Here is an 11,512-nt window from a genome sequence, read left to right as displayed (position 1 = left end):
ATGTAACTTATTTAATCACTTTGAAATTATGCTTTTCTTGTGAAAAGCATCTTCTTTTTTGCTTTAAAGAACAAATTAAAGCAACACATTAAATCCCCTGTGAAGAATGGAAAATGAGCACTGTTACGATATTCCAAAAGAGAAGTCTAATCGTGGCACAGATATGAGGCAGCACTTAAATAAAGTGAATTGTGAATGGGAAATGGGGACGGAAAAGGAGAATTAAAATGTTAAAATTCAATCCCGTGGCTGTGCTAGAGGAGCTGTAATACTTTAAAGGATTTTCCGGGGGATTTAACCGGGGCTGCGGCTCCCTCGCGCTGCTCCGACGCCTCTCCCCGGCTGGAGCCGCTCCCGGAGCAGCGGCCGCGCCGAAGGGGCGGCTCTGTGCCCTGCAATTAGTGGGACTGTCCTGACAGTTATCTTAAGTGCTGTTTGTGAGACGGAAACGCCGCTGCAGACAGACAGACAGACAGACAGACAGCCGCCCTGGCACTCTGCAGGGACCGGCTGTAGCGGGCAGGGGGAGAAGGGATTGTCCTGCCTGCGGGGAAGAGAGGGGATGGGATGGAAACTGGGAAACAGCAGCGCTGCAGCCGGCTCCGGGTGGGAAAGCGTGCTACTGAGCTTCGGGCAGGGTCACAGGGTCACAGAAACACAGAATCCCAGGGGGACAGAATCACAGAATCCCAGAATTACAGAATCCCAGGGTCACAGAAACACAGAATCCCAGGGGGACAGAATCACAGAATCCCAGAATTACAGAATCCCAGGGTCACAGAAACACAGAATCACAGGGGGACAGAATCACAGAATCCCAGAATTACAGAATCCCAGGGTCACAGAAACACAGAATCCCAGGGGGACAGAATCCCAGGGACACAGAAACACAGAATCACAGAAACACAGAATCATAGAAACAAAGGCAAACACTAAACCAGCTTACAACCAATAACAGCCATAATGTAGAACCACAACTGACTCTTCCAGGTTATCTGTGGAGGATAAAACAGCAGAGGTTGTAATGAGCAATAGAATCTTTGACAAAATCAAGCGTGAGCACACTGTGTCTTCTTCATCCACAAGCAGGTGTTTATCAGTGTTTCCTCACAGCTGTTCTAGTCAGGGTGGTCTTCTCTCTTAAAAGAAAACAACTATATATCTTACAATGCAGAAAAGTAATATTAAACTGTCTTAGGCTGCAATGCAAGATGTAACCAGAAGCATGTATTCTATCACCAGCTGTTAAAACCAAGTGGGGGAATGTTCTTTTTCTCTTCCACGACTCATCCCCCCTCCAGGAGATCTCTGCTGTCCATGGCCAGTGAGTGTCCCTGCATGGCTGAGAAAATTCCATCATCCCAAGGGGAGAGGCTGTGCCCAGGGGAGGAGCCAAGCATTCCTACCTGGATACAATCTGAGGTCTGGAACACCACAGCAGCCTTTGCCCACTGCATTCCCAGAGGGAGACCAGGCCCATCTACACCACCACTGGACCTTCAGAGGAAAACCCCACCCTTCTACAGGATCCCTGCTCCAACAGAACCACAGCTGTCACTGTGTGGAAATTCCCAGGCGGGATCTTCATTCTGAACCTCTCTGGTCACAGTGCTGTTATAAACATGCTGGCTGTAAGTTCTGACAGCGTTCTGGTCTCAGGAGCTGCTCATGGTACTCGGCACCTTTGGGACTGGAGAACTGGACACAATTTCCAGAGGGCACGTGCAGCTGTACAGCCGGGTTCTTTGGGCAGTGAATCAGGAGTGTTTGCTTGTGGTTTTGACCAGTCAGAAAGCAGACTGCTAACGGCTGAAGCTGATAAAAACATGAAAGTATACAAAGAAGATGATACTGCTACTGAAGAAAGCCATCCTGTCAGCTGGAAACCAGAAATTATCAAGAGAAAGTGATTTTAGTGCAGCAACATACTGCTTCTGTAATTTTGTTTTGGCTTTCCTGAGAGCATTCAGTCACATTTTGTTCTGCCTAGAACAGCAGAGCAAGAAGTCAGCTAAGTCTTTGCTATATCAACATGTTTTATAATAAATTTTATTTCTCTTTAGGTAAAAAAAAAAAAAAAAAAAAAAAAAAAGTACATAGCTGCAGCAGCCAAGCCAATGAAATCCTGTGGAATGAGAGCGCCCCGGCTCGTGCACAAAGGTGTCCCACAAAATCTCATTACAGCAAGGAGACTTCAAAGGGGCTGCGGGGCGGCCGCGCTGCCCTGCGGGAGCAGGAGGGGTGACTCGGCTCCCTGCCACTGCTCGGGGTGCTCCCGAGCCCCGGGGCTGGGGGTGCCACAGCCCGGCCCTGCCACCCCACCAGCGACGCTGCTGCCTCACCCTGGGTGGTGAGCGCAGGAAAACATCACCCTCACAGCACCGAGGCATCTTGAGGTGAGTTTAGTATCCCACAGAACACAAGCTGCTAGGCCGTTCTGCCAGGGCTCCTGTGCACATTCCCATTTGTTTGTTCCAGATGAAAGATGTTTCTTCTCTACCTTCCACCTCCCAGCAAGGCGCAGACCTCCCCTCAGAAGGGCAGGAAAAGCTCAGGAGCAGCACGAGCAGCAGGCCGGGTGTGCTGCTGGGCACGGTGGCTTCTGTGAAGTGCAAACTCCAGAGACACAGGAAAGTTGCCAAGTTGAGTGGCTGGGCTGTATTTTTAAGGAAGGACAACTGTCACTCCTGCGTGATTGAGGCCACACAGCAAAAGGGACTGGTGGGCTGGGCTGGGCACAAAGCTCAGGAAAGCACTTGGAAGATGTCCAGCAGATTTTATGGCATAGAAAGAGCCATGTGAGCACTGCTGTGATGTAACACACCGCAGTGTGAGGCTGCCTTTGATCCCAATACAGGTAAACACCCCAGAACAATCTGCTTTCACATCAGGGTGAGGAGCTGCACCCTCAGATGTGGATGGTTCCTGCTGCACTCGCAGGTGTGACAGGGGTTTGTGCAGCGAGGGCAGCTCGGGCCGGACCTGGAGGAGGAAGGGATGTGAGGAGAAACCTTCAGGTGTGCCTGCAGAACAGCAAACAGCTCCCGGGACAGAGGAGCAGCTCGTGCCGATGGGGGCAGGGGGCCCACGCTGCAGCTGGGGGTGGCAGGGCCAGCAGTGTCCTGCAGAGCCTGGCCCGGCCCCAGCTGCACCGGCGGCTCCCAGGGCTGTAAATCCTGTGCCCGTGGCTGAGCCCCTGCACTCCTCTGCACCCCCTGTGCCATCCAGCACCCCGGTGACACCCCGTGGTCACAATGGCCCCCGTGGTCACAATGACAGCCCTGCCAACCAGCCCTGCCCGCGCCGGCAGTGCTGGCTCCTGCCGCTGCCCCAGGCAGTCCCGCGCTGCGGGGCCTCCATCCTGAGACAAGCTCAGGTGGGTGTCCCAGGCTCACAGCCGGGCAGCAGGGACACCGTCCCGCCATGGCCCCTTCCTGGGGCTGCACATCCCTGCCCGAGGGTGACAAGGTCGCAGTGATGTCAGTGAGACACCTCATCCCATCCCTGCTGGCAAATCCCACTGCTGCCTCAGCGGCTGTGCCCCCGTGGTGCTGAGAGCTCCGGGCAGAGCACACCTGGTGGTCGGGGATGGCTCTGGGATGGCTCTGGGGTGGCTCTGGGATGGCTCTGGGATAGTTCTGGGATGGTTCTGGGATAGCTCTGGGTGGACAGCGCTGGCAGTGTGCCCAGGGAGCTCCTCCTCAGGGAGCACCTCTGAAACCTTCCTGCTTCCGATGACTGAGCCAGCTTTCCCTGGGACCCCCCAGGGGATTTGCTCTGATGGACACCAGGCAGTTTGGGAGGGATTAGGGATGTCTCTACGTAGGAATGGGTGCAATAGGATTAGTGGGACTCTTCATTCAGGCAGGAGCGCTGGCAGGGCCATAAATAGCACCTTAAGGACCTTAAGCTGGTGCTTCCCCTCCACAAGGCAGGGATCACGCAAGCAGGTGCATTCACCCGGGCAGGGAGGAGGTTTCTGCAGAGCTCCAGGTGCCCCGGAGGGCGAGCAGGACCCGCAGGACAGCCGAGCCCCAGGGCAGAGCAGAGGCAGAGCTCAGCACGCCTGGCTCGGGACCTGCCGGCTCTGGAGGGACTGCGGGGCTCCAGCGCCCAGCCAGGCTTGCTCATCCTGAAGGCATCTGCATGACTTAGCAATCGGGTTGCCAAGGCAGCTCCAGCCTCCCCTCCACGCCCCAAATACATGACTTTAGTGCTCCTGCTGGGTGGGTGCACAGGCATCAGCACAGTCGTGTGTGTACTTGTCTCTTCCAAAGTGAAAATGGCCAGGAGCTACCAGCACACACGTGTGTGAAAACAGCAGTTTCTGAACAATTTAATTTGGGAACAGGGGTGCACAAACCTCACTGAAGTGGCTGCAGTGGTACAAAATCTGCTTTTCGGGAGTCGAAATCCCATTATTTTATCCCATGGGGAAAGTGGACTGAGGTTTCCTTGCGGCAGCAACTGCTGAAATAACCGCTGTGTGCTGAGGTCCAGCTTTTCAGGCATCTGGCATCTGCCCTGGAGAAATGAGTGACAAAAAGAGGTGGTGAACTGGTAGGGATCTGGTGATTCCCCTCAAAGGCTTTAAGGAGATTTTGAAACAATTTGTAGGTATTCCCCTTCTTAATGGATTTAGGAGCCAGGGAACGGAAATAGCACCAAGTACGTCACGGAAAGTAGGAAACCTCTTTACAAGGTTAAAAATAAGCAAAGAGCAAAGCCTTCATTTAGGACAGGCAGGAGTAGAGGTGGCTAATTGCTGAGGGAAGAGCCAGTTTCCATTCGCGCAGAGGCGTCGTCAATGAAAGGGGAACTGAGTCACGCTTAGGTAAGAGCAGCAGAAACATCTCTGCAGCCGAGCAGAGCCCTGCAGCACCGGGTCACTGGCCAGCCCGGCGTGTCCTGGGGCCCACGCCCACCCCTCCTCTGCAAAGGGCTCTCACAAACGCTCAGGGCTCTTTCGCTGCTCCTTGTGCCTCACATTGCTGGGGGAAAAACCCACTTGGAGATTCAGGGAGAGCCATTCCCAGAGCAGGAGGAGGCTCAGGGAGCTGTGGGGTCCCTGCAGAGGCACCCAGAGCTGCTGAGCAGGTGCTCCAAAGGACAGTGTCAGGTTCTGCTACATCCTCTTGGGTCAGATCGTGTTGGACCCTTCTGAAGGCAGGTTTGCCATGGCTGTGGCTGGTGACAGCTTCGCCAGGAGCGTGTGTTGCTGGCATTTATCACTGTTGTAACTGAGAGTCAAGAGAGAATCGAGTCCTTTGTGTCTCATCTTCATATTCTCTCAGCATTTGTTTAAAGTCGCTTCCGTATTTCCAGAGCATGATTTGAGTTTAAAGTCCCTTTCTCTCTAAGCGGACCCAGTTCAGATTTTTGGCTAAGGATGTGCAAACCCCCGGCTCCTCAGCACTCACACTGCCCTGACTGCCCTTGCAGGAGCTTCCAGGCTCTCCTGCTGGGGATGGTGAGGGCTGGGGGCAATTGCCACGCGTTTTTCTGGACCTTTTACTCCACAGGTGGCTAAAACACCAGAAGCCCCTGGCAAAGACCACGAGAGCCAAGGGAATGGAGGAGGCCCAAGCGAAGCTGCAGACCACCAACCCACCCCCCAGGTCGAGGAACCGGCCGCCTCCAGCTCCTCCCCTGGGCTCTCGCTTCGTGCCGGTTGTTGCCCACACCGGGGGCCGTCCCCTCAGCTCCTTCGACTTCGTGTTCTACCAGCCCGGCTGGTCCAACTCGCTGGCCCCGTTCTGCACGGCACAAAAACCCTTCTGCGGCTTCCGCTTCCAGGAGGGCACCGGCCACGGCCGGCAGCGCCTGGACGTGGAGAGCTCGGACACCAAGAAGTGGAGATCCTTCCACGGCCCCAAGCCGGGAGCAGCCGAGCCCGGGCCATAAATAAAGCCATAAAGCCCTGAGACAGCGGCTGTGTGACCAGCGTCCCACCGGCGCGCGAGCCACGGGCAGCGCCCGGCCGAGGGAGGGGTGGGGAGGCTCTGCCGCTGCTCCCCAGGGAAATATGCAGAGTGGATTTTGCTCAGAGCCTGCCCAGCCTGCCCTGCCCTTTCCTGCCCGCTGCACTGGGTGTCACAGCACAGGGCACCGAGAGAGCGGCCACCCAGCCCAGCTCACCTGGCCCAGCACAGGCTGGGCTGGGCTCAGGGCACCGCTGAGGGCTCACCTTGCACAACAGGGGCCCCGTGGCGAGTACACAATTAGCACATCCAATTAGTGTTCCTCAGCTTAATTCCTTTTCCGTCAGTGTTTTCCGATTGTGTAATGCTGCTTTTTTTAGCAGAGTTATTCCTAATTTACTGTGGTGCAGAAGCCATGCTGGCCTCTGTTACTTGTTAGGTAAGTGCAGCTGTTGGATGTAAACTGTGTGTTATGGATAAACTCTGTGGGACACCCTGGACCCACATCCTTTCACTTCCAGCCGAGGATCTGGCCCTTGGTGCTTTCTGAGGAGATTTTATTCCCGAGTACTTCTCAGAATGCTGCATGTCAAAGTGAAAACAACACTGGATTTGGTTGTATTTACGTGGAGAATTTTTCATGGCAATCCATCAGAAGTGAAAATTGCAGCTGCATTTAACTCCACTGGCGTGAGCTGAGTCTGCAGTGCAGCAGCCAGGACACACTGCTGGGGTGAGCAGAGGGTGGGACAATTTTGAGGAAAAAACACTCAATGGACAGGACCCCTGGAGCTGCGGGGAGAGGGCCCTTCCCCTTCCTGCTGTCTGTAATTAAAGCAAACTTAAACCTTTACCATTCAAAGCAATTACATTTCTATATTTGTCTCCTCACACCAAATTTACCCTCCTGGTGTGTCTTTTCCAGGAGCTTCCCCTTCCTGAATTCCAGGCTCTAGAGCCCCTCTGGAATCCTCTGGCAGAGTGAGGTGAAGGGAGAGCAAAAAGCAGAAACAGCACAGAGGATTCAGAGTGGTTTTCTCTCATTCCTCTTACTCTGGTTCTGGTCCAAAAGTTCTTGCTTATTTGACACCAGCCCCCCCCAAAATGATAAATGAAGTGGATTAAGAGATTAGCTCATCACAGAGAAAATTCCACCCTCCTAATCTCCTGCTGGGCCTGTAATCTGCAAGACTTCCCCATTTTACCTCTTGTCTATTTTAACCTGAACTCTTAATGCCTTGCAGGAGCCCACCACCCCTCCGAGCCTCATTGGCTGGGGAGGGATTTGCTGGGTACTTAAATGTCACCTTCCCCTCCGAAGAGGGTTTTGTGCTTTTGGGTTTTCCCAGGCAGACGAGTCTCCTGTGTCCATCGCCGCTGGAATCTGCACAGCACCAGGCACTTCGGCTTCTCCTGATGCCCTGACCCTGCACTGCTGGGGACGTCTGGGCTTTGAAGGCAGAACTGTGAGATTTCTGTTCCCCTAAATTTCACAAAGCCTCCGCTTTTGGCTGCAAAGGGACCAGCACGTGGTGTGGAGATGGGGAACATGGACGGGAAAACCGTGGAGGAGCTGAGCACCACCGAGTGCCACCAGTGGTACAAGAAGTTCATGACAGAGTGTCCTTCTGGCCAGCTCACCCTCTACGAGTTCAAACAGTTTTTTGGCTTGAAAAACCTGAGTCCGGCAGCGAACAAATACGTTGAGCAAATGTTTGAGACGTTTGACTTTAATAAGGTAAATATTGTCCTTCCCACTCGGGCGTGCAGGGAGGGGCTGTGCTCTGCTCTGGGATCCCGTGTGCTGGGGCTGGCAGGGTGGGAGAGGGAAACTGCTCTGGGTAAGTGCAGCCTGATTCACTGCGGCCTCATAAAACCTAGAATCAGTTCTGGAACGTGAAAAATGCCAGCAAAAAATTCCTCACCCACTGCCTGCCCTGCAAGGACACAGAGGCTTCTCCCAGAACTGATATTTTCCTTTTAAAACAGTGGGGTTTTATCTGGCAGTCTTTGATCCCTTTAAAATGAAGTGCCCTTTAATCCTGAAAGGCTGGATGTTGTGACAGCCACTGTGAGGACAAGGGCTGCATTCATGCAGGGACAGCGAGTCCCCAGCACGGACTGGGGCTGTTTGTGTTGTTTGAAACTGTAAATGGATTGCACTGGGATTGATTTTATGCCATGGGATAGGGAGCTCGGGCTCCCTGTGGAGAGACTTTGCAGCCCAGGCTGTGGCTGTGCTGGACCCCAGAGTCCCAGAGCAGAGATTTGGGAATGCAATCTTGCAGCAGGGATTTGGGAATGCAGTCCTGCAGCAGGGATTTGGGAATGCAGTCCCAGAGCAGAGATTTGGGAATGCAATCTTGCAGCAGGGATTTGGGAATGCAGTCCCAGAGCAGAGATTTGGGAATGCAGTCCTGCAGCAGGGATTTGGGAAGAAGATGGATGCTGTGTCTCCAACAGGAAACTGCATCCTCCTCTACTTGCAAATGACCTCAAATTGCACCTCCTGTGAGATGAGGAATCTATTTTATGGCAACCCAAAGGGCTTAGTGGCATTAATCCCATTGACAAAAATGCAAATCGGGCCCTAAATCCTTCAGGTGTTTGGTTTGTGCCTTGGCCTTTCCCTTGCTCACTGCCCGTGTTTGAATGCATGCCTGAAAAGGGAATTGATGCCCAGGAAATCCTGCTGGGAACGGGGCTTAGCAGTTATTTGTACCTAATCTGGCTCCTGCAGCAGTGGGATAAAGCAGATGATCCCCTCTGGAAGGCCCTGGCCCGCGGGCGGTGCCTTTGTTCATTGACAAACCCTGGCTTACGCTCTGCCCGAGGTCTGTGGTGGGAATCGTGGAATCACTGAGGTTGGAAAGGGCCCCCAGGACCACTGGACCCAGCTGCTGGCCCAGCTCTGCCGGGTTCAGCACGCACCGTGCCCCCGGTGCCACGTCCACACGGGCACAGCAAGAGCCATTTCCCTCAGACAGCCCGGGAACGCTCCGCGGTGGGCAGGAGGCATTCCAACAACCTCCTGGAAGCTGCGAGCGTCACGGGCAGTGTCTGGGGGCACTTTGGTGGCTGTGAGCTCATGCCAGCAGCTTTGCAGCGGTGCCGCCGTGCTGGGCCCAGCTGGACACTCAAACACCGCGGCACGAGCTGGGGTGGGCAAACACCCGCGAGGAAAGTCACAGATAAAAGTGTTTGTGCTCCAGACGTGGAGCAGGAGCAGAAATGGCACAGGCACAGAGAAACACCTTCCCAGCCCGAGATGGCAGCAGCGTGCTGGGGTCACTTCTGAACGTACTCCTCTCCTGGAAATGAGACCCCTGGCAGGAGAAGGGAGCTGCGGGTGTGTGCAGGCAGGATGAGCTTGGGTGATTTATCAGGGTTCATCTGCATAAGCCTCTCTGACCTCTGAATTCCCGCTGCTTTGGGCTGGTAATTAATGCCTGGCGTGTTAATTCCCTGAGCACAGGCCAGCTCCCAGTCCCCAAGCCAGATCCACCCACCCAGTCCCTGCCTTCCCAACATCGAACGGTCCAAGGCTGGACTTGATGGTCTTGGAGGCCTTTCCCAGCCTTTATGATTTTATAATTCTATCATTCCACAACATTTCTGCACAGATTCAGGTGGAACCTTGGCTTTCACCACTGTGCTCCACGAGCCCCTGGTCTCAGGGTGGAGGGACCAGCTCTAGGGGGAACTTCAGAAGTGACCAAGGTAATCCCTTACTGCCTGACTCTGCTTTTAATCTCACCTCAGCTTCTAACCTTCTGCTTTTAGGATGGCTACATAGATTTCATGGAATATGTGGCAGCTCTGAGCCTGGTGCTGAAGGGGAAGGTGGATCAGAAGCTGAGGTGGTATTTCAAGCTCTACGACGTGGATGGGAACGGCTGCATCGACCGGGCTGAGCTGCTGAACATCATCAAAGTGAGTGGGGCCAGCTCTTCCACTCCTGCCACAGAGGGGGTGCAGGGAGACAGAGAGGCTGCAGCGGGAGCTTCCAGCCCGGGAATTCCATGGTCACTTAGCAGCCACTGCCCAAGCCTGCTGCTGTGCCTCCCTGGCTGGAGCTGCCTCCCACAGCCCCGGGCACCCAGCACCCCTTGTCCTCTCCTGGCAGCCTGCTTAACCCTGTGCACTGAAACTGGGGCTGAGATAAGCACTTGAACTTAATCTAAGGGTTTTCAGAGGTGAATGGCTTCTGGCTTATCCCAGCATGCCCACTAAATCTTGTAAAGCATCCACTGCCTTTTTAGGTGATTTAATCTCCAGCCTTTTAGACAGGACTCATTCCTTTCGAAGCCTAACTGCCTGAAAACAAGTTTTAGCCCTGAAAAAGCATTTGGCCTTTCCTGTCTGGTCATTTGGCCACTTGTTCTGACGGGCACACACACCTGCAGAGCTCTCAGTAATGCCTGTGCCCCTCGTCCCCTCCAGGCCATTCGATCCATCAACCGCTGCAACGAGAAGATGACGGCAGAGGAGTTCACAGACATGGTGTTCAACAAAATCGACATAAATGGAGATGGTGAGGCCCTTCCTCGGGCAGTCCCTTCCCTGCACTCCGGGCTGCCAGAGCACTTCCTGCTGCTGGATGTCCCAAAACACCAGGATGGGGAGAGCTGGCAGAGGGTGGCTCCCTGTGGAGGTTGAGCTCCCCATCCCCTCTGGGCTGCCCGAGGGGACGCTGCCCACAGCCCCTGCAGGGTGGGTCTGTGCTGGGCTCTGGGGCACCATGCACGGTGCTGAGAGCCCGGTCTCAGGGTCTGTGCCAGTCCTGGGGGCGCAGGGAGCAGCCGGGCTGCGGCGTTTAACAGAGCTCTGTGGACGTGCCCTGCAGGCGAGCTGTCCCTGGAGGAGTTCATGGAGGGCGTGCAGAAGGACGAGATGCTGCTGGACATCCTCACCCGCAGCCTGGACCTGACCCACATCGTGCGCCTGATCCAGAACGACGGCAAGAACCCTCACGAGGGCGGGCAGGACGCCCAGGCTGCCCCGTAGCTCCCGGGACGCTTTCCCCTGGCCTCCCCTGGCACCGCCAGCTCGGATGGGGCCGTGGGGCTGTGGGGCCGCAGCTCCCCACTGACAGACCTGTGCCCGGGCAGCGAGAGGAGAGGCCTCTGCAGGGAGGGCTGCAGAGCTGGGCTCGTCCCACACGGACCCGCAGAGAGGGGACAGCCGGTGCTCCCCGGGCAGGGGAGCAGCACCAGCCTGTGCAGGTCGAGAATCCCCAAAATTCCCACCGAGGCCGTGGCCAACACCCCCCCAGCGGGGTCCAAGCAGGGGCTGCCCATGGCTTGGCCCCGGTGAGAGGGGTCCTGGAAAAGCAGACTTAAACCTTCTCCTTCCATTTGTATTTCCAGAGCAAGCAATCAACAGTTCTGGTCACTCCTTCCTTCACTCGCTATTATTAATCAGCAGTGATTAGTGATGATGTGAGATAAAACATTCATGAGCTAGAAAAAGGGGAGGGGTGAATGCAGTGGCTTTTCTGTGTTTAAAAGCATTAAAAACATTGAATGGTGCCTTTTTTTAACAACCTCCTGGACTGTAAGGAAACATTTCTCCCTGAAGCATCTAGAAGG

General features: G+C 54.8%; 2 protein-coding genes across 4 annotated transcripts; both read left to right on the top strand.

The window, feature by feature from the left end:
* The first annotated feature begins 2,591 nt into the window (after positions 1 to 2,591).
* On the top strand, positions 2,592 to 5,924 carry GUCA1ANB (GUCA1A neighbor). 3 transcript variants are annotated; one of them, XM_053998345.1, is made up of 2 exons: positions 2,592 to 2,940; positions 5,523 to 5,924. In XM_053998345.1, exon 2 carries the CDS (start codon positions 5,572 to 5,574, stop codon positions 5,902 to 5,904), a length of 333 nt encoding a protein of 110 aa, XP_053854320.1. In that variant the 5' UTR covers positions 2,592 to 2,940; positions 5,523 to 5,571; the 3' UTR covers positions 5,905 to 5,924. The 3 variants fall into 3 exon arrangements, with proteins under 3 accessions (XP_053854320.1, XP_053854321.1, XP_053854319.1); XM_053998346.1 differs by having other exon boundaries at positions 2,936 to 3,017; XM_053998344.1 differs by lacking the exon at positions 2,592 to 2,940 and adding an exon at positions 3,283 to 3,376.
* Positions 5,925 to 7,304: 1,380 nt separating this feature from the next.
* On the top strand, positions 7,305 to 11,095 carry GUCA1A (guanylate cyclase activator 1A). The gene is made up of 4 exons (XM_053998336.1): positions 7,305 to 7,659; positions 9,705 to 9,854; positions 10,365 to 10,455; positions 10,768 to 11,095. Exons 1-4 carry the CDS (start codon positions 7,462 to 7,464, stop codon positions 10,926 to 10,928), a joined length of 600 nt encoding a protein of 199 aa, XP_053854311.1. The 5' UTR covers positions 7,305 to 7,461; the 3' UTR covers positions 10,929 to 11,095.
* Positions 11,096 to 11,512: the final 417 nt, after the last annotated feature.

Source organism: Vidua macroura, chromosome 24, assembly GCF_024509145.1.
Source record: "Vidua macroura isolate BioBank_ID:100142 chromosome 24, ASM2450914v1, whole genome shotgun sequence".
Lineage (NCBI taxonomy): Eukaryota > Metazoa > Chordata > Aves > Passeriformes > Viduidae > Vidua > Vidua macroura.
The sequence above is the reverse complement of the archived record's forward strand: the minus strand, read 5'-3'. Positions and strand labels throughout refer to the sequence as shown.